Below are 24,118 nucleotides of genomic sequence, written 5' to 3'. Positions count from 1 at the left end.
CAATTTCAAATTCAATTGCTGAATTTTTTCTTCATTAAAATTCCATGCGTTGGCCCGGAATCTATAAAAATCGCATAGCGAAATTCCTAATGGCTATTCAAAGTTAAAAACAATGCTCTAGGCGGGTGTGATTGACTTAAAGATGACCTGTAATGAGGATTCTTAATATAAGAAAATAAAATACTTTTGCTCATGCGAAAGTTAAGCTCAATTTTAAATGCATATCATATAAAAAATCAAACCAGAACTCCAAAAACTATAGATAGAAGCGCAGAGCTCTGCACTATCAACCCCCTTTAATGAATTCGAATGTCGAGGGTATCAAGACTCACGCATACTCGCCTTTAGAAATCGTCCCCACTTATCCCCATACTCACAAACACATTCGCACACTTCGGTTCAGTGGGTATGCAAATTGTTTGGGGCCACTTCACTCAGAGTAGAGCAATAGTTAAATTAGTCGGGTCTGGGCATAAAACAGCGGGATGTTTGCTGTAGCCGTTATAAAGCATTTTATTGCCAACTTGCTGGGCATTATTATTAATTCGTTTCAATTCTACTGGCTGCTGGGCCTCGTGGCCTCTTTAACCGTTGTTTGATATTGTTTTTTCAAGCTCCATTTGACAGCGAGACACAATAATGGTGTCTAGTGTCGGTTTCATAATGACGGCACACAGCCAAAACAATCCAAGAACTAATGAATGAAAAGTTTAACTTTGGCTAATGCCAGAGAAACATAGAGAGAGAGAGAGAGAGAGAGAGAGAGAGAGTAAGATAGATTGTGTCCACTAACTAATAGCTCAGACATGGCCGAAGCAAACTTTATGCATTAGAGCACAAAGTTTAAATTATTAAATATACATCAATTGAAATAAAAGTGACACAAATACCATTTGCAGCTAAATACATAGCTTGTGGCTAGATAGTGTAAACACAGATATTAAATAGAGAATTTCGTACTCAAAACAATTAAACAACCTTGTCAAAATCTATCAATGGTCGATTACTCTAGACCTGAGACAAAATTCTCACTTCAAGTAAGTTTTTTTTCTTTAATGACGAAAATTGTAAATAAGACTGTGCGAGTTTTTTTCTGAGTCTACAATGCGATTGCAATATAAGCAGCTAACAGATATTACGTAGCTATACAAGTACTTTTCAATTGATGCAGAAAAGTCAACAACTTTGGTTCTTCAACAAATCATAACAATAACATTTTTCACATTGCTACGTGGCTGGTGTGCTACTTACAGCTGCACCTGCATAAAATTGTATTTTCTTATTGTGCATTGTTAGAATAGTGCGCTGGGTTGTAAGAAGTTGTAAGCTGCTTATAAAATTTTTCAACATTTATTAGTTTAAAGTTTTTTTTTTTGTTTTTTTTTTTTATCTTTTGCTACTCGCACAACAATAAATGTGCGAAGATTGGCTAAAAGTAAACCTCGTTTGGGGTTTCTTTATATGCTGCACTGGTTGTCGTAAAAACCACAATAAACTAAACGTAAACAACGCTGCGTATGCGTAATGGCTCCCATGTGAGTTACCTGCGAGAATATGGCTCATGAGCAGAGATCGCCCCATTGTTTAACGACACAGCTCTGAATCCAGTGTCGAGAGTTAAAGACAATGGCCGGCACATACGTACATACATACATAGATATGTACAATATATGTACTTGGGGTCAACTTAACGAAACTTCCAAGAGCCAAGAGCAGCACTCTGAACACGCTTAACAAATTCTGAAATGCTGTACACTCAGAGAAAAATGCTTCATAATTCAAATACGACCGAAATTGAACCTTGTAATAACATCCATTCTTACCCACTTTGTAATCCACTAGCTAATCACTCAGCCCAAAATTGTCATTAGACATAACCCTTAACTTACTATTAGCTCCAAGTTTTTACTTGGTTCCAGTATGTCTTCAAAAAATAAAACCAATAAATAAAACCATATTGCTTAAGTTAGTATTTAACTTATATCGAAATAGTGTTGCACTTATAAATAGCGGTATTTCATTTAAAATCAAACTTGACAGAAGAATTAAGATTTCTGTTTTCGAATTTTGAACTTTGTATCAATTTTTCGCAATGTTAGTTGACGTGCTCATTGAAAGTATCTGAAAAACTTGTAAAAAGCAACCCAACCACGTCTCGTGAGCAGTGAAGTGCGTATGTGTATGGCAAGTGTGTTGCTTGTGGCCCGAGCAAGTTTTATACCATGTGACGCTTTTAATTAAACAAGCCACACGCACTGTGTGCGAGTCCATACTAAATAGATATTGACACAACTGACATGGCAATTCTACGGGGGCTCGGAAGCAGGGCAGAGAGGGCCGGGACAGATGTAAACATGCCTCCACACACACACGCAGAAGACAAGACGCCTTCACCTGAAGCCAAAAGCCAAGTGTAAACAACTAGGATTACACATATATATATATATAAATATATATATGAAGAGGCCTAAGGGCACTCTTGCATTTGGGATTTATGACTAATCTAGCACTTGGGCCAAGAAGCGATTTGCCCTCTGTATTTTTGAGCAATTAAATGGTATAATTAATACAACAAACAGTCTGTAATTGCGTGTGAATATCTGATATGCACTATGAACAACATTTTCAGATTATTACACAACTTTTGTAGGATGGAAAACAGGTACAGGAAAACATGTATGTTGACTTTGTGCAGCGGCTGAAGAAATGTTTTAGTGTAAATTGGACATTTGACATAGATTAATAGATATGACAATTTACCACTCTTACGAATTGGAGCACTCTTATCTTTTATGCTTTTAATCAATACCTTTTATTCATTTGATCTTCAAATCTTTATTTTTACTAAGAGAAATTTAATCATCTTTTGTGAAACCCGTCTGCTACTTAGGATATTTCTCTCCTTTTTGCTTTAAAGTTTTATTTATTTTAATTACGTACGTGCGTTTCATCTTTGCTTATCTTCTGCTGCTTATTAAGTAGTTTCCTTATCTTTATTATGATTATTTTACGTATTTCATCTGCTTCTCCCTTAGTTTACTTTTTCGCTTCCTGCTGCCGTTCACCGAAAACTTTGTATATTTTCTTCAGACTTTCCATTAACCCGGCCAATCCTTAACCCCTCAAATGCCCTTACCTTTTACGGTGGAAAAACATTTTTCCAGCATAACTTTCAAGTTTTTAATTTATTCAATTAGTATTATAAGCGCAATACTTTTACACCACCCACTTAACTACCTCCTTACCAGACCAGAAAATGCCACACCATCAACCGCCCTAGGCTACGCCCCTATTCAGCGTTATTGCAACATTGAAGTGCATTTCGCGTTATAATATTGTGCTCTTGCGTTTGCTGTTGTTGTTATAATAAAAATTACACGAGCGCAACTAAAAAAAAAATTGCGAAAAAAAGTGAACGCTACTCATTTTCCACTCAGAAAAATTGTCGCTGCATGTTTGAATGGGTCGACGACGATGATGGCGACTTGAGATTTTGCTGCTTATGTGTGCGAGTGTATTTTATACAGTGTTGGTCATTTAATAAGGCACTGTCATTTTTATAATTGTGGCTTTAATCATTTTTTTTAAGCTTATTTATTATTTTTACTGAAGATGTCACGCAAATAATGTTGCCAATGCCACATTGTAGATGAAAAATATAAGAAGCAGTCTTACATTATTATTATTTTTTTACTCTGACCCAAGTTTTATGGCTAACACAGTGTGCAACTGTATTTGACATAGCTTAAGTAAGTTAAGTAAGCAGCAGCTATGCCGGAAAACTGCTGCACTTTTCATGTGCCTGACATTGTATTTGAAAGTATTTGATGTGAACTTTTGCTTACAAAAGTGGTACACTTTAGTTGAAATCATAAAATTAATATTTTTTCACATACTTATCTGCTGTGCGTAACTCGCTGTTAGCCGTTGCAAATAAAGTTTTCGAACATTTCGATTGCAATTGCAATTATTACACTTCACATCGACATGGCTCCCCTGCTGCTCCACCTCCATTCATTGCTTTCAATTTTGCTGCTGCTTGCAACATTTTGGTTGTGTGTCTATTTCTTTTTGGTCTCAAGTTTTCCAATTTCCTCCCAAATAGCAAATAGTTTCATAAATTGCATTGCGCTGCGACAGCGCACAGATTCTGCCAGCAGCAGTTGCCAAAACTTTTAAAGTAATTCAGGTGAACCCTGTGTGTGTGTGTGTGCCTCTATGTGTGTGTGTGTGCGTCCCTGAGTGTGTGTGTGTGTCTGTGTGCGAGTGTACTTTTGATGACATTTGCAGCGCAATTACAGCAACTAAGTAAGTATTTACTCAATGCTACAGCAGCTGGCCTGCAGATAAGCATCGTTAGTAAGGAAACAAGAAGATGACAGAGATAAGCACAAGCAAGAAGGACCTTGGAATGAAAGATACAATTTGTAGTAAGAACTATGCCAACGACAGTGTACTCTATACTATAGGTATTGATAAATGTAAAACAAAATTGAATTGTTAATATATTCTTCTTGTTGTACTGATTGTTTGTAATATTTTAACTAAAGTATTACATCCACCAAAACCCTTGATTTATGGCCGATTTATATTTTCTTTTAAGCTGAGATTTAAAAACCGATATGCTCTCTGCTAGTTCCTTTTGTTAAGATTCTAATCCAAATAGCTATAGAATTATTTCCAAGCAGCGCAATCACAATCAATCAAGTTTCCGTGGCCACCAACCTTTAACAAATGCAAGCTGTGACATTTCTTAGTTCCCTTCTTAGTCTATCTTTCAATGTCTCCCTCTCTTTCCCATTTTTTTTTTCTTCATGATTTCCTTACTCTTTTTCTGTATGCTGTTTTGCAGCTGCTTCCCACAAATGTTTTCCCATCTTCATTTTGATTGCGGAAACGGAAATTATGGCCAACGCGTCCACCTTGTCCATTCATTTTTTTCTCGTGTATATTCGTTACCCCAGATTCATATACAAAAGGTGGACGGTAACAGAGACAAGGAACTAAATGGAATCTAAGCAGAGCCTAAAAATGTTGTTAATTGTGAATTAAATTACCTGTAGAAGCTCTTCGAATTTTTCACAACTTTTCGATTTTATATTTATTTTAATAATTTTCTTTTTGTTAATGCCATTTTTGATTACTTGATGCAAGAAAATCAGTTCTTATTCGTAGTATATGAGTCACAAGTAAAAAATTATGAGATTTGGGTAACTTTATTCCTTAGTGCAGGGTATCTCATTGTCAGGTCATTTATGCATTTTTTCGCATTGTTAAGTGCTCCCAGCTTTGACTCTTGTAACAGATTGCTCTGTGCACTAATAATAATAATCGACGCTGCTTTTTATTGGCTCAATTACGTGAACTACTTTTCATACTGTTAATTTTGTTGGGGTAAATATTGATTTTATTATGGCTGGCAACTGGCCAAGTATCTGAAAATCCCTCGATGTTATTTTATATTTACCCTCATATTTAATGTAATACAAAGTATGAGACTTCATCCATAACCACGCATAAATTGAAGCGGACCAACAACAAACTCGTAACATATATCTGACAGCAAGCATAATGTGAAGAAATTTGAAAAAAAAAAGAAAACAAAAAACACCCTCTGAAAAAGGATGTGAAGGCGTGAATATGAAAAATGATTACACAAGTTGCCTGTCAAGTAAGAAAGTAAAAACCGAAAAGTCGACGGCGACGCTCATCAAATTTAAAGCCAAGCCGCAAAAAGTTAAAAGGGAAAACAAAAGAAACGAATGAGAATGCTTGAATGCTGAATACCCTGCAAAGACTACAATATTAGACAAGCTTGAATGAAGAGCAAAACACAATTTAAAGAGTAACATAAAAATAGATAAGCCTCAAATTTGACTAATGTAATGAAATACCTGAAAAACCCCATTCCCCATTTAATGCAAATACAGTCGAAATTAATAATGTGCACCGCTTTCACTCTATTGTTGCAGCTTTGCAATTTTATCAATCATACAACGCGCGTGACGTCGAAATGGAATTGAATGTAATTTCCGTACTTGTCAAATTGTTGCAAAGGACCCGTTGCTTAACGTCAACCTTTTGCCAACTTGGCCTTAAAGTGTGGAATGCTGTAACTAGGCACCAGTTGGCCCGCAAGAATCTCAGCCTCTCATAGAAGTTTAGCATCAACAGAAAGCACATCAAAGACTCTGGCCTTCAAAGATCTTTGCATGACTTTTGTGTGAAAATTTAAGATTCCTTAAGCCCTCAAAAATGGCACAACGACCGTTTAAAATATTAAGTAAGAACAACAAGTTAGAACGTACTGTAAAGCACGATTGAAAGCTACCCTGTTGATTGCCTCTGGTATAAAAGAGATTTACATTAATAAAATTTCAGAAAAGACTGTTTAATTTTAACACTTTATTTTTCATTTGGCTGAAATATTATGATTAATAAAAATCATCAGAAATAACACTTATTTAAGAGATGATATAAAATTTCACTAGCTCAAATTGTAAACAATTTTCCTTGCGTACAAAAACTGCACGGCATTTTATTTATTAAACAATTTTCCCTCGGTAATAAATACTTTTTATGATCAAACAAACTTTTAATTTTGTTTTTAGCTGCTCAAAAATGTTGGCACAACTTTATTACACCCTTTCGCAAAAACTTTTTAATGGTTACGTGGGTGCAACAACATCCACAACAACAAAAACAACAATTGGAACACACACAACATATTGTTGGCATGCCGAAAAGCTTGAATTGCAAATTACATCAAAGACATTGCACGTTCCTCTCGTCAATACGCAAGTAATTTTTGTTTTATTTTTTTTTCTGATGTATTAAAATGCAATTTCTTGCGGCCAACAATACAAGTCGGAAATTTCAAAACCAAAAGGAAAAAAATACAACAAAATACTTTGGCACATGGCGCGTGTCTCGAATTTCAACTTTGGCGCTCAACTTTAGCAGTTTGTACATAATTTAAATAATTTTGCCAAGTGCTGACAGTTTGAACGTGCACAGCACAGCGTTGTGATTTGAAATGCTAGCATTTTGGAATGGCCAAACGCACTTGGGTAGCTGACTGGCTGCACTCAACGAAAAAATGTTGTTATAAATTCCACTTCAATCGAATAGGAATCTCCCACACTTTTATCTTCAAATGTTATGTGCCATTTGTTCTTATTCTCAAGCTCAGCATCTTTGAAAATCGATTGCTAGTGTTAAAGAGATAAAAAAGATAGCTTGAATCATAAGCAGTATACTTATAGCTAGATTGGAATTGTGATCAAATAACTTAAACGTAATTAATATTTTAACAGAAATTGGTTGAGAATTCTAGATTTTTTTCATGAGTGTGCTAGCTTTTTGGCCGGGGCAAAAACCAAAACTAGCAGCTGGGAAGCCTTTTGCACAGTTGCATTGCATTTGTCTAAGCATTTGTCAAAATGTTGCATATTTCGATGTCAGCAATTGCATTTCTAAAATTCACAAATGAGTATTTCCCCTGTGGCCAGATGTTGTTGTGCTGCTTGTTACTTTCACATTTGATATATGAACATGGATACAAATGTAGATGCATTGATATTCCCACGCTTGGCATTTTTGCGGCTAGTGTTGGCCAAACTAGTTTGCCATCTAATTGCAATTGACTTTTAGTTTTCCACTATTTATTTGTTTGAACATTCAGTTAGTTGCCTAGTGAAATGTAATTCGCAAAACATACAAAAATAACAGTTTTTTTCTGCATGTTAAATTGCAAAACTTTGTGTAATATTGGCTCGAACTTTTTTATTTAATGAATTATTTTTGGTTAATAGTCGGAAATACAAAATATAAATAAATAAGATAATATGAGCTGTGAGCTAGCGGTTAATGGGATTTTTATATAAATAAATTAAGTTGTTGCATGTTGAATAATTATAAAAGTTTTAATTTATAAATTGTTTCTATTGTTTTTGATTATTTTCAATGATTAGTAAGTTCACTGTGTGAAATCGGAACCGCAACTTGACTGATAGAAATTCAGAAAAGCAATTAAAAATGTTTGAATAATCAATTGACGGAACCGAATACCGTACACATTTTGGAACCCTTTAACTGACATTTATCGAAGATCATAATAACTACCGGGGATGTGTATATTTCAGTTAGAACTATGAACCACATACAAAAATTGTTAATTGTATTTAAAAAGTAAATCTACCTACATGTATGTCTGCAATAATAATAATTGACTATCAAATGCTACTAAATCACTTAATAATGCTTATCGCAAATGCGGAAACAATCCAATCATAATAATGATTTATGAGCTACGAGCACAAATCACGACTCAATTAGAAAAATAACTAGATGCCAATTACTGACTGGCGATAATTATCGATTGTTATAAACTAGTAACAATCACGCCATCGATAATTCTTTAGTATAATCTGAAAAACAGAAAATCAATATCCATTCGGTTATAGTATATTTATATTTACTATCACAAATCATCCAATCGATAATTGTGATTATAATTATCTGTCAGAAATCTGACCGTCGACAGAAAATAAATTAAATTCAACTAGATAAAAATGACACAATCGATAGTTATCAATTGTGATCGACCAAAATAGCAATAAGCTGAAATTAATGCGAACTCAGCTGTAACTTATTTCTAATATGCCTTAGACTAATAACAATCGCAGACAAAAGGGGTAAGTTAATAGGTTAAATATATATCCTTTTGGCGTTTTCATTATGTTGTTCTATGTATTTATTAACTCGAATTCAGGTGCATAAAATTCCAATAAATTGCGACAAGGTTTACTGTTATCCCGTAGGCCAATGAACAGGTGCCAGACAGTTAGTTGGTTAAAAGATAAAAAGCGATATGGCTAGCAGCTGGTCAAAATAAATAAATAAACAATTATTCTCAATCTGCGTCAATTTGGCAATGGTCATTCACACATTAAAAAAAAAGAAGTTCAAATAGTTATTTATAGACATGCACATAATATGTTTGTATGTACTGGTTGGTAAACAAATGTCTCGCTATTGGGTGCAAAACAAATCAATTAAGCTGCACAGTTCTCGTTGTTGTCGTTAAGTTGACGGCATATGCGAAATTGTTATAAATTGCTGTTGCTATTGTTGTTGTTGTTGTTGTGGCTGCTGCTGCTGCTGTTTAGACATTCCATTGAATTATTTATGAATGAATTTTATTAGTTGCCCTCATTGGCGACTCATCAGCGTCCGCACTGTGGCAACCTGAAGTGACTTGACATTAATTGCAACGCCGGGCGCCGCCAGCCAACTTGTTGTTAGTCAATTAAATGCGCTACATTCTGTTCAACATTTGATTTAATTTAGGCGAACAAGCCAACTCAACCAGCTGACTTACGAACTAAATGACTAACGAACTGGCTGACTGCAAGTTGGCCAATTGACTAGACTATGCTACTATACGCACACTTAGAGAAACGATCACCTCATTGCATCGCATTTATAACGTTTCAAATAAAATTCATTTTAGAATATTAAAAAAAAAATTTACACATATTCGATTTCTGATTTCAAGAAAAGTTCTTGAAATACGACTTTGAGTTGTTCTCTCGTCTTATCTTTTAATTTATACGAACAAGCCAAATCAGTCAGCTGATGGTCTAAATGGCTAACGAACTGGCTGACTGCAAGCTGGCCAATTGACTAGACTACACTGACTACTGTCCGCACACTTCGAGAAAAGTTCAGTTCATTGCAAATCATTTCTTTCGTTTCGAGTGAAATTCGTTTTAGAATATTTAAAATTAACTACGACTCAAGCTTAATTTAAAAATTCCTCATTACTGTTATTTAAATACTATGCTCTCGTCTAATAAATTGATTTCTTTTTCGAGTGTATAGATTGTAAGCAGATAAATAGTTATAAATGCGCTCGTGAGCAGGTTCTTTCTAGCCACATGCCGCATTCTCACGCATTTGTGGCTTGCGTTGTTTTGGCCTCATTTGACAGCCGTACAACATGATCGATGTTAACGGGTTACTGTTTGCCGCTAACTGTTTACTGTTAACTGTTTGCCTTTTGCCTTGTTCGGCCTGCTGCTTGTTGCTGCTGCATTTGCATTCGTTATCATAAAAAAACATTCACTGCAGATTTGTGCAAGCGACTTAATTGATGGCGCTCGTTTGCCACATGTGCCATGCAACTGGATTTTGTTGCCACATGTGTCGTGCAAATACAATTTGTTGTAAGCTGTGTTCGATTGCAGAGTTTCTCGACTTTCGTCTTGCTATACAAAATTAATTAAATTGACTTTTCAGATTAATCAGCTCTTTGTTTGCGTTTGTGGATACTGTGTAAATGTCTGAAAATATAATTATTACATAAATATGCAGAAAGAGACATTCATAAATGCCTTAATAAATATTCTAGATCAATCTTATTTTTCGTATTTTGTTTTTAATCAAAATTCGGTAATACTTTTCTTATACAAATTTATTGCTAAACATGGCATCCACTAGTCGAGCACTCACTCTCACTACATTTCATCTGCAATCAATTCAAATTGCTCTTTGAAAAAGCTTTACTATTGATTGAAATTATTCATGCATACAACTATAGAAAACTACAAAAAAAAAAAAAAAGGAATGATGCTTTTAATAAATTTGTTTAAATTTCAATTCAAAACTGTGAATAAACGCTTAATCTCGACCTCAACTTAAATATTCCTCGTCCGTTTTACAACATCGTTTCTTCTGCTTAATCTGTATTAAAAAAAGAGTCGTTAAGAGCACGCAAAATGTAAGCCCCTTAGCAAAGTTAATTGAAATAAGAATTGTGGCCAAATACCTTTTGTATATAAAAGAGTAAGTATTTTTCCGAGCAGTGCGTACGACTGATAACAGATAAGATGCAAACAGTTAGTAGGCTCCTGTTGCCAGGCGCAAAGTGTTGTACTTTAAAATTGAAAGCGAAAAACGCTTATCAAACTGTGACCGGTAAATGTGCTCTATGACATTTATTGTCGCCTTGGGCCTGAGCTTATTTGCGTTCACATTGTGCGCTATATTTAGCATAATGTGGCAAAGAGCACGCCAAATCGCTTACTGGCAATCTGACAATGCGACCAGTGCTCTCTATTTGCCTGTTTGTCTCTCTGTCTGTATAATTGTCTGACGTCTGCTGTCAAATGACAATTCAGAATGCATTGACAGCTGCCTTCCAACCACGTCACAATGCTATCAGTGCTCGGCAAAAGGCGCTTATGCATCAGTGGAGCAACTGGCTGAAAGCTTGCACAAGTATGTAGACTGGGAGAAAAACTTGGTGCTAGAGTTATCTTTGATTGAGCTAGCAATTCAAGCCATCTTGTTTGATTACGAGAACTGATTGTAGACCAAAAAATCGGATGGAAAATAATTGTGTCGATTTATTATAAAGAAGAGCGAAATATTTGCAATGTGTGATGATATTTTATTAAGTTTTTGACAATTTTCTCAGTTTTCAAATATTATGTAATTAAATTTTCGCACAACTGAAATCATATTCGAAACAATCATTATTGAAATCGTGAGATTTTTCTCGCTGTGCAGCCGTGCAGCAATTACATCAGTTGGCTTATCCTGCTCATTTGTACATACCGACTCACCCATAAGTGCTTCTCCACATTTAACCACAGAATGGCATTAGCGTGCCTGGCGTAATTATAATTAAAGTCGCATAATCGTTCTCTCCCTGTCGAATGAATGAGAATACGTTCACGTATATGTATACGTAATACGTAATCGCTCATACGCCGACGTTGTGCCTGGTCAAGCATACTATCGAAATGTTGAATTATAATTGAAATGCGCATCCTCCTTAAATACCATATATGCCACACGGCATTACCATAGACCACACAACAAGACCAATTAGCCTTTGCGATGGAAACATGACAAAACCAAAAAATAAAAATGAAAAAGCAGCTATATCTGGCACGCCGAATATTAAATGCACTTGCAGAACGTTGTCAAAACGTTGTCCCAGATTTCCTCTTTCACGCAAGAGCTCATCTCAGCAGTCGATAGTTTTTGTGGCAGCAATATGATATAGTTTTACGGCGTAGAAGATAATCTCAACATAGTCATAGTTACCATAATCGTATATTAAAACATAAACTGCTTATCAAGGATATATATGTGACCTATGTCTTCCTTAAAACGCTTACACACTTTACAGAAAACCTAAAATACTCTGTGTAAGGGGTGTAAACAAAAATGAAAATTAATTGGCAACTGAATTACAAATACAGCTACTGTCTTTCAACATGCACTCTGCATGATGCAGCGCCGAGCAAATAGCAATAACAACAAAGCAAATACAGCCATATGGCAGAGCGTGTAGTTCAGAGTTCAAGTCAAGCGCACCGCACAACTTGCACATATGGCGATGACAGCAGCTTTCGCGCTAAAGCAACCAACTGAACTGAACGATTGAGCCCAAGTGGGATGTGGCAAGACTGCAAGTTGCCCCCAACATACTCTTCATTCCCCCAACAATCAACAACAGCGTAGGTTGCATCCCGCAGTGGCATGTTAACATTTTATGTTTGATTGCATGTTCACTGCATTTGGTTGTGCAAATGCCACAATGACATTGCAATAGGCCAGAGAGGGAGGGAGAGCACAAGACAACAGCAGAGAAAGATTAATGCATTCAGAGCTAAAACAAATTATTTTTCTATATGTGATAGCCATTAGGGAAATGCAAAAATATTGAGTGCACTCTGGGCAAAGTTAATGGAAATTTGATAATAAATTATTGCAATATTTATGTGTATATTTTGGTAAGTTTTTTGTTGCTTGATTCTGTTTGCAGCTATTTTAAATATGTTTAGTGTATGAAGCTGAGATTAACATAAATTATAAATTCAAAACATAATTTTAGCAAATTGAAAAAGAGCAAGCAGATTGCTAAATATGAAAGTACATTTTAATTGACAAAATCTGTGTTTCGTATCGAATTTTAATTACATTTCAACAATAAATTTTAACATTTTAATAATAAATCAGAGAATTTTATATTTATTTTTATATTCTATATATCGATTGGAAGGCTATATCTTTAGTATACTTTACTCTAAGATTGACATATTCATATAGACGAAAGCCCGGACATGACTTGATCTACACAGATTTTGATGCTGATAAAGGATATATGTTTTTATATATACCTTATGTGGTCGGAGATGCTTCTTTCTGCCTGTCACACATATATTTACAACTTCAATATACATATATTTTCCCATTTATAACGGGCAATGCAGAAACTTTTTTATGTCACAGAACTATTCAAAATTTTCCATTGTGTTGTTATTGTTTATGTCAGTTTTAGTTACTGAACTAGCAGCTGCGATTGCAGCATTTGCTGCTGTATTTGAACACATATATATATATACATATTGATATATACGGCATCAGTGTGGCCACATGGGACCAACTGGGAGAGCCAAGCAATCAATCGTATTCGACTATATCCGACGAGCCAAACCAACAAGCCATACAAATCATCGATGGCCGCCAAAGCGTTGACGTCGTTGCATTGAAATTGTTGAAATTGCATTTCAAGAATTTAATTGAAAATTGCATTTGTAAAGAGCGACAGTGATTGGGAGAGAGACACAGAGAGAGAGAGAGAGAGAGAGGGAGAGGGAGAGAGAGAGAGAGAGAGAGAGAGAGAGAGAGAGAGAGAGAGAGAGAGAGAGATTGAGGTCGCTTTGTCACACTGTTATGTTTGTTATCAATAAATAAAATCAATTTAAAACAGATTCTCTTTATTTCTTCTTCATTTGGGTCCATTGCGTCCCACTTGACAGCAGCAAGCACTTGCATACAGTTTATTTGTATGTGTTTACTTCTATTGTGCTTATGCTTATGAAGCAGAAATGCAATTTCAGTTGCTAAATTGCAAAAGCTTACGAATGAATATAGAAGATACACTTACACTTTGAGAAACTTGAATAAATAATGAATGAATGAAATTAAATCAGCATTGATTTAGGAATTTGAGCATTTTAAATATAATATAAATGTCGAACTTATTTAAACCACATTTCTACTAGTTTTCTGAGCAAAATTCTTCAATTTTTCTGAGTGTACCAATATGAAACTGCCTTTACATTTTATAATTGATTTTTAGGCTCAACAACAACATAAGCCCAAAGCATGCCGCATTCGTGTTAGTTGTGCCGTCGACATTTATGAATTTGCCCTGGGGAATGGTTGCTACCGAAGCAACTGGCGAAGTTGTTGACAACATTTGGAATAACTGACACCAAAAAAAAAAAAAAAAAAAAAGTGTAAAATGCGTCTTGGCAAATGCTGTTTGCTGTTGCACACATGTGAAATGTGTGCTGTCAAAAATTGAATTGAAATTGATATGCGTAACGCGCATGCGATTCGCATACTTGTCATAAACCTGAAATGTTGTCATTTATATTGCAAAATTACGCATACGCCACGCTGTTGCACAGTGTTACCAAAATATGCGTTCACAAACAATACAGCATTCAAAAATCCTAGATACATATCTCAAATTGATGCTTATTTTCGAGGGCCAGTGTGCCGCATGGAATAACTCAATTTCATTTCATCAGCAAAATTGTTTAGAGCACATCACTTACATTTTCATGACTTGGGCACGAGCATAAAATATGCCAAGTTTTCACTTTGTATACTCTTGGTCGAGGGTAATTGCGTTCTATAGTCTGTAGCGTATTGAAGGAGCTGTTTACGAACCTACAAAGTAAATATGTATTCTTGAACAGCATCACTGTTCCAGTCGATGCTGAATTATTTGAATAGGTTTTTAATTTCGCTGCAGGCTGTATCGATTTTTAACTCGGTTCCGGTTCTGGTACGTAAAGTGTAAAGGTTCCCGTAAAGGCTATGGAATGGTTCCAAATGATTTTAAGTGAAATAATAATATTGGTTTCTGTAACTTGTTCTTACAAAATATGTTGAATTTCTGTTCTATATTTCAATCGGTAGAGTATCAATTTGACATCCTATTTTCAATATCTCTCGTTAATGTACGGTTATAGCTTAGCTACAGGAAAGTGTATGTGATCTTCGTTTTGCCTTAGATAGATGTCCTTCTCTTGCCTGTAATTTTTTTATGTTTCCGCATAAAACACGTCGAAACCGGATGAACTGAAGAGAAGTGCTTTCGCATATTTATGAACACACACACAAAAACACACACACTCACATACATATATGCATGAGCATGCTCTCTGTATATGAGCTGCAAACTATGGGCGTTACTTTTATTTAACGGCATCTAAACTCCAGCCACTGCCTCGATGTTTAAGTGCTCGTAAAAACACCCCAAAAGCCGGCAGCACCTTCTACCCATCAATCATATATAAAGGAGCAGGAACAGTTTCCTGTTGAGAGTTACTATCAAAGGTGTCTGCTGTTTAACCAAGACAAATAAGTCCTTGGCCCAAATAAAAAAAAACTGGAATTAAATTCAATATGTAATTTTAAAGATAATCTTAGAGCACAAATTCTGATCACGTCTAACCTACATATACATGTATACAAAAGTTACAAAACTTGTTTCATAGCTTTTATTGCACCATGCTGAAGCTGTTTAAGCATGCTAGTTAGTATTCATAATTTGCAGATTACGAATACGCCAGGGACCGCTGATTAAATATGCCGATTAAATATTCATTTGCTGACGCAGCAAGCGCGTCACATAGCACATATTTTTGCGGTGTTTATTATCATTTTTTTTTTGTATTGTCCAAAATGTATTAGTATTTATTATTTGCCTACGTCAACAAACAGTAAAACACAACAACAAAGTGCTTGTCTCAAGTCGCAAGTCTCAAGTAGAAGTAGCATCAACATCTGCTAAGGGGCTACCGGTTTTTGACGCCGATGTCTTCAAAGAAACGAAAATAAGCAAATGATAATCGCCCAAGTTAAGTAAACGAACTTTAAATACTCTCAACAAATCACACAGTTCTTATTTGTTAAAAAAATACATATATATTAAAATGTATATACTGATTTTTTGCATGTTTGAATTTGATCCTAAATTTGATAAACAAAAAAGACTAATCCTAAATATAATGCGACTGGTTTTGTTTTGGGTTTCTTAAGAAATTTTGAATTTTATTTAATAATAATAATAGCTGAAATGATTTATTTTTCCGTGCCAACTGTTGGTATAAAATAAATACATAATTAAATATACTATCGACAGTTAAGACAGCACAAAAATTCAACTTAAATTCGAATTTGTTGCCTTGATGTCTGCGTAGCTAAGACATTAACCGTTTAATAGCCGTTTTGACTTATTGACATTTCAAATAAAATCTATATTCGATTGCTGTCAAAAAATATAACGCTAAGCTTCTAATTGGCATCAAAATAGACTGGCTTTGAATCGAGCTTGTATTTTTGTATTTCCTGGGCACGCAACAATAACAGACTCGCGCCTTTATAAATAACACCCAGTGTTAATGAATGAAGGGCACAATGAAATTCTGCGCATCAGCGGAAATGTTCAACAATACCATATTACTTCAAGCTTGGCTGCATTTCGATTGTGTAAAGCTGATTTTATTGGCTGCGTTTTGCATATAATTAGAATGGCTTCTGATGACATTTGGTGGCAATCAACGAGTCTGCGATTTGCAAACAACAACAAGTGCTTTGATTGCAATTACGCATGCGGATGTAAAAGGGGCACTGGCAATTGCATTTGTAATTGCAGATGGGGCATGTGGCAGTTGCTGCTGCTACTGCTGGTGCTGCTGCTACTACTACTGCTGGTGCTGCTGCTACTGCAAATGATGCAGCTGTGCAATTATAAATGGTACGTGTGACGACTGCAGATAAGCACAAAGGCACCGCAATGAGGGCCACCCACTTGCAGGAGCTGCCCATAGACACACTCAACAAAAGAAATAGTAAAAAAACAAGAATACCCTCTTGGATCACCCATTCATTTAGTGCGACTAGAATCAATACTGGGTTAATAATTAATTTGTTGGCCATCTATTCATTAAATAAATAAAATAAAAATACTCTTCAGACAGGTGTAAAATATATCAAAATGAATAATTCTTAAATTTAGATTCGCTTATAATTCTTTTTACTTCACTGCTTCGGCTTTGTATTAATGTAATTAATACCAATCATTAATGATTTATATTGATACTTATCTAAGCATAGTCAAGAATAAAGTGTACTCGACATTCGATCCTGGCATTTTTCTCTGAGTGCCTGCCGTGCTGCCTTATATATTTATTATATGGCTAGGATTTGTTGTGGGCCGCAACTTGTTGATAAGAAGACTCCAAATGCAAACTGAAATATTAAACGTCAGTCAGACTGACGCCTTTGACTAACGGACTGTTACAAGCAATTAGCGTGTTGAAAATGTGCGACCAACTAGAACAGCCTCAACACATACAAACACACTTACACACACACACATAGCCGACAACACACACACCTCTGCTTTTGTTGCATTTGTATTGCGTGCGATAATTAACAACTGGTTTATACTTTTTTTGCTTTCTAAATATATATTTTTTTTTATTTAGCTGCTTAGCATATAACATAACTAAAGCCTTGTTAGCCTGATAAAGAGTACAATGCCAACAACAGCAACATACTCACTCACTCACACACACACACACACACACACACAAACACATGCACACCCACTTGAAAATGAATTGGCGTGTATTGTAGTAGGCAGCAGTTGCCAACAGTTGCCGACTCGAGTTGTTGACTTGACCAGCGGTCATTGAACCAAAACTCGACGGCTCCGGGCTTCGGGGGCACACACAACTCAAGTGGGCTAATACAGCAAACGTGGATGCCTCAACAGAGGCGCAACAGCACCAACGGCAGCAAAGTGCTACCAAACAGGATGCACTTACCCCACTTGTGTGCCTAAGTGCTTTGGCTAAATATTTACATTAAATTAAAATAGGTCCATTAAATTAGACGGCTCTATAAGATATTAAATTGCAAAGGCCAATTACTAAGTGATTCCTTTTCCAAAGGCTTGGAATATTTACTTAAATTAGCTACAAATTAGCCACAAAACATTGAACATATATATATATATTTATATAACATATAAATAAAAACAAATCATTATTGGTTTCATTAACTAAGTGATTTGGCTACAAATATTTTCCTTAACTTGCAACATGTTCCATTTCTTTCAGCCTCAAAGAATTTTAAATGCCAGCTTTTCGCTTTGCACGACGTTGATATGTGATTCTTACTTTCATACAGCATTTTATTGGCTACAAATTTCAATTTTTATTTACCAGCAGCGACGATCAAATTACATTTTTCACTTCTTTCTAACCTCGAATGAGATTCAGTTCGCATTTACATTCGCAGTTTCCTTGCCAGATATAATCAGCATTATGGCAGCGCATTAAGGCAAAATTTATGTCATCGCAGGCGACAACATTTATTTCTCACTCTATCCTATCTTGCTTCTCTCCTTCGCCTTAACTGCGTCCATTTTAATGCGTCCTCATTTTCTGATGCAAAAATTTAAAAAAACAAAAAAGCAGCAAAAATTGAAATGCAAACATCATTTCTACAAAACAAAAAAAAAAAACTCTCAAAAGCCATTGCTTTGTGAGCTTAGTCGGACTAAGAATGGAATGCATTGAAATGCTTTTAAAGCGGATTCCATTTTGAGGCGTGGTCAGTCAGTGATTAGTCTGAAATTGTTGATAACTTTTAGCCTAGCGAATTGAAATGCGCTGAGCTGAGTATCAAAGGCCACAAAAACAACATCAAGCTTTGCTGATAAGTCAGGCGTGTGATGTATGTGGCATATACACTCAGAGAAATACGCTGTTTTATTTACAATTACAATCGTTCTTGAATATTCTTGGATAGCATTTCATATTTGTTGTTACAATAATGCATAAATAGGATTGAAACATTTTTAAGGCAAGCACTTCTTTTGAGTAGAAAATTAGTTTATTTTTCTGAGTGTACGTATACTGTACATACAGAATTGAAAGCTGCAAACTTAGGCCTGCCTGCCTGCTTTGTATGGTTTCAATGGAATATAGAAGCGAGTTAAATTTTAGCTTTGACCAAATGCCATAAAGGCATAGAAGTCCTATTTGTAAAGTCCTATATAATCTCATTTGCAAGTGCATCATTTATCATATTAAGCTCATTGAACAGAGAGTAGTAGAGGATTTCACCATAAAAGGCAATATCTCCGTTCGCGTTTTCATCAATTTTCAATTCATTACAAAAACGTTAGCGGTACACAGAAGTGGGATACTCCTCTTATGTAATGGATCTAATGGAATGCCTCTGCTTTAATTGACTTTTACAAATGACTGTGATTGAATTTAAAGCTCTCCAAGTGATTGAACTTTTTGACAATTCAATTGACTATAATTAAGAGAGTGAATATATTCAATAAAATCTATTGCCGAATTAATATCTATATATAAAAATTAATATCTATATAAGCAGTTATTTTGATTGACTCATTGATTCGTGATTGTTGATTTACTTTTAAAAAGAAGACCCGCAATTGGTTGAAAAAAAGTTTGTTAGACCACCACTCAAAAGCAATACTGATGGATATTTCACAAAGACATGAACACAGCAATATTATTTTTTGATTGGTAAAGATAAATTCAGCACAAAGAAGGCGAAAAAAGTGAACTTTGGTATCCTTTAGCTATACCCCAAAAATATAAGGGTGCCATACTTAAGAGCACTCGACTAAGAGATACCCTGAAGTCAAGTCAATAAATATTCTAAGTCGAACACCTTTTAGATTTGAAAAATGTAAATATATGTTTTTTAGTCATTTTTTTCAAATTGCGGAATGGACTACTATACATATTCGTATTCATTCTGAATTAGCAATATATATTTTTATGACTGTGGCTTTTCTTTTGCTATCGGTTATCGATTTGTATTGATATTTAAGAAAGGAAGGAAGTTATCGATCAAAGTAAAATAGAACTTTTATCTGATTTCCCTACGTTTTATAATCTCTGAGATCGGCGAGCTTATACGGACTAACATGCGGACAGGCAGATGGACATTGCTAAATGGACTGCGGTGACGATGATGAATTATAATATATATATACTTTATATATATACTGACTACACAGGCCGTTTCTTGCACAACTTTATTTACCCATTTTCAATAAGTTCAGGCAGCGAATTAAATTTTACACTTTTCCATTTTAAACAAACAAAGGCAACTGTGCCTTCATAAATTTTTGTTCCTTTTTCATTTCTTCTTTGTTTTGGGTTCGATTACGTTACGATAAATATGTATTAAGGCACAACTCTGTTCGGCTTTGCTTTCAGAATTAAAAAGTAAAGGTTTGAAGTAACATTTGTTCAGTAGCAACTTTTCTAAGAAAAAAAAAACTAAATCAAATAGAAAAGTTTGTGGCCAAAAGGACTTTTTTTCTTCGAAATTCTTTTTTGCTGCTGCTATCAAATATAAATAAAAAACTCACTTTTTGGCTCGTTAAATCTATTGCAAATATATATATATATATTTTTTTTTTCTTCTCACTCTCCTTTGCTCATTCCCCTCTACTATTAACAAACTGTTCTCAAATATTACATTACTGGAGGAAATTGAAATTTTGTGCACGTTTCTGTCATTTAAATCTGTTGAGCGGCTGAGCGTCGTGCAAAAGTATCTGATGGATACATTTTGTCGGCCGCTCGATTCGCTTGGTTATTTCAACCTAAAAGTGAACAGAAAAATTATACATTTGATTGAGCACAAGCGAGTGATAAGCACATGTTGCTGTTGTAATTTAAGCGATTCCTTCACGTGTGCAGTCAGTCATTAGAAGTCATCATGCATGCAATCTGTAGATACATTACACAACCATAAAATCAACATATATTCTTAAGCGTACACCCAACCACTTCCACACACGCACTGCTGTTATTGGGTATGAATGAAGGTCACCTTCAGCCAGTTGAAATATTCAAAGAAATTCTCTGCACAATTCAACAATAACTTTTTGCGTGAATGCTGGGGTTGACTGTCTGTCTGCCTCGTCCTGTTACATAAGACGCTCTCAACAATGACACTGAACTTGACTATGACGATGAGTAACAGGACACTGGACATGGTCATGCAATTGAAGTGTGACCTCGACGTAACAGAATTATCGAGTATAGAATACGGAGTCAAATAGAGCACTTAAAGCTGTAACATGAAGCATGAAAATGAATAAGTTGCTGGAGCGCAAACATTTAACGCTTCATTAACTTTAGATAAAGCGCAGTGCCAGGCGCCAAACAACGACAACAACAGGACTTGGTACACAAAAATGTCAAGCTCATAAAAGCGAACAGAACCTGGGTGGTATGCACCTAGAAAAACAAATGGCATACTCAATGCGAGGACAACTGGTAGAGAATTCAAACATTAAAAACCCATAAATCATTCTGCATTTCAAAATCGATTATTAATTTTGCATAAGTAGGTCGAAAAGCTAGGACAAAATTACAAGCAATTCACTTGTCTATTTTAGATATATTACAACATGTTTTGAGAACGAAATTGTGTAAGACTTTGCTTAATTTAACCCGCAACAGTTGGGGGAAGCAAAAAAAATTAAACGAATTAAGCATTTCGTTTGATGTTTCCCCTCATTTTTCAGAGTGTAACTTTTGGCTTGATGTACAATTAACACCCACCCTTGATGGGAGTATGAGAGAGTAACAAAAATCGATGTGGCTCAGTTCTGGCAGACAAGGTGACAACACGAAGGAAGCACTCGCGCTCCTCCAAGGATTTGATGCCTAAGAGCTCTCGTTATTTTTCGTGAATAGTTTTTTTTTTTTTTTGGGGTTGGATTTTGGACTCACCTTCTCTCGCTTTCAAGTAGACCGTATTGGCCACAATATTCTCTAATTCCATTAGTTCCAGGTTGGCGGTTTTTTAATGAATCCTTTGGCGCTCTCAAAAAATAACACACACACACACCTCGTATGCCTGCAGGCTTTTTTTTATGGATGAAAACAGTTGGCTTTGCTTTCCAGCACAAACACAACCGAGTTCAGCTATTGATGAACCTGAAGCTGAGTCTGACGCTAAGCAAGCGATAAAACCTTTGCGTACTTTTGGCTGGCTTTTTTTACTTCAAACTTGCAAGTCTATGGCAAGCTGGCTAATTTGTTGCCGTCGTCTAAGATCCAGCGTTGCGGTATTTGGCCAAGTTACGCACACAGGCTTCATTTAGTTTCCAAGGTTGGGTTTGGGACCAACAGAACGGAATTTACGTGTCTTTGATGTTTGTCAAGTTTTGCAGCGTTTGATTGGATCTTTTGGATTTCTTCTTATTTTCTATCTTCCCACTTTTCTTTTTAGGCTTGGCGAAAGGTTGACGCTATTATCTGTAATAAAATATGTGATAGAAAGATACAAGTGTTAATTAATTGACTAGGGCAAAAATGAGGAAGAAAATTTATACAAATAATATGCGTGCTCATAAATTATCTCATCAAGAGCAGGCATGTATTAAAATTTTGTTAGTTTCAGTTTGAGTGTGACTTAAATATAGTGTATATATTGTATATATGCAATATATATAAATGCTCTATATGAAAATATTGTAACAAGCCGATTATTGTTCGATATATTGATCAGTTCAATTCCATGTTAGACAAGTCATATATACGGAATAATATAAATAAATTGAGCTCGACTTAATTATAAAAGGTAGAATGTTTTTAAACGAAGCTCGGGTTTCAATTGATTTAATGTTTAGCTCTTTAAAGTTCTACTTGACACTCAACATTAATACAGAACTGCGCATCTCTTATTAAAATTCGTTATGCATTCCCCAAGGTATTGCAGGATTCAACAAATAAAGACCGCATGGCGACCACAACGAAGCCTGCCGGTGACAAGGCATTTGCTTATGTACAAGTACATACATATTCATATACATATATGAAATAACATGAATACATATTGCTCTACTGCTCTAAAATTTCAGTTCAATGGTTGCGCCTCTTGCGTCCCCTGGCAGTTGTTGCACGTTGCGAATACGTGTACTTGTTGTCACCTGTTTCTCTTTCTGTTTCTGACTCTGACAAAGGAGCTGCGTACGTTTGTATCAGCCAAAGTGCACTTAGAGTTTATATCGGTCTGTGTGTGTGTGTGTGAGTGAGTATTTGTGTTGAGACCTGGTTAGCAGCAACAGCAAAAGCGGTTCTAAGTGCGGCGCTCTTTGGCTCGAAAAAAGCCGCAACATATTTTGTCCAAACGACGCGAAGTTTTTGTTGCTGCTGTCGTTGAGGTGTCGGCAATGTTGCGGTCGACATTTATTAATCATGGAAATGGAAATGGCAGAGAAGCAGAACAGCTTGGCAACAGCTGTAACCAGAGATGGGGCTCGCAGATAGACAGCTCAACAGAGGAGGAGGGAAGGGTGGAGACGGGTAAGCTAGGGGCATGGCGTACGTGAGGTTATGCCTTAGCTCAAGTGGTGCGTCACGAATAACTAATAGCGATATAATTGAATGACACAAGTTTTCTATAAGTCTCACCAACCAAGACTGATGGCAGGATATGGTGGTGTAAGTTGTCCTGGTGGTGGCATCATCATCCAATTGCTTATATACCAGACACATTGATGTACTATAATAAATCTAGTACTATGTACAGTCATATAGGAATCAACTTGATTCAACCAATTAAGTTCTTCTTATTTTTATATTTCATGCAAGATTCAAAATCTCTCAGTGCGTATACTTAGTAATTTATATACGCCATTATTTTCTCAACTAGTTCTGAGAATAGTTTGGCATTAAATTTAAACGCTTTCAGCTATTTTCACTTATCAACTTGCCCGTGCGTCATGTTTCAACATTTTATTGAGTGATCTATCCCGTCGCCTTTGTTGTCCATTGTAGGCAATTTTTAATTAAAAATGAACTCATGGCTATGCAGCAATTTGAATGCTTTATAGAAATTTATGTACAGACATATACATATATACAAATACAAATATATATATGTTAAACGACGATACATTAATAATAATGGGCAACAGAAGCGCACCATGTGCCCAGACGGA

The 24,118-nt window shown here is 35.5% G+C and overlaps 1 protein-coding gene across 1 annotated transcript in view; it reads right to left on the bottom strand.

Annotated features, from left to right (window-relative positions):
* The window catches only part of LOC6567694 (G protein-coupled receptor kinase 2), a 61,710-nt gene that overhangs the window by 11,715 nt on the left and 25,877 nt on the right, over positions 1-24,118 (bottom strand). Inside the window, exon 2 of the mRNA XM_001993742.3 lies at positions 21,903-22,430. Within this exon, the coding sequence (XP_001993778.1) occupies positions 21,903-21,954 (52 nt within the window). The 5' untranslated portion in view covers positions 21,955-22,430. The remainder of the gene's footprint in view (positions 1-21,902; positions 22,431-24,118) is intronic.

The sequence above is a fragment of the Drosophila grimshawi genome, unplaced genomic scaffold, assembly GCF_018153295.1.
Source record: "Drosophila grimshawi isolate 15287-2541.00 unplaced genomic scaffold, ASM1815329v1 contig_311, whole genome shotgun sequence".
Taxonomy (NCBI): domain Eukaryota; kingdom Metazoa; phylum Arthropoda; class Insecta; order Diptera; family Drosophilidae; genus Drosophila; species Drosophila grimshawi.
Note: the sequence above shows the minus strand (reverse complement) of the source record. Positions and strands in the feature narration are given on the sequence as shown.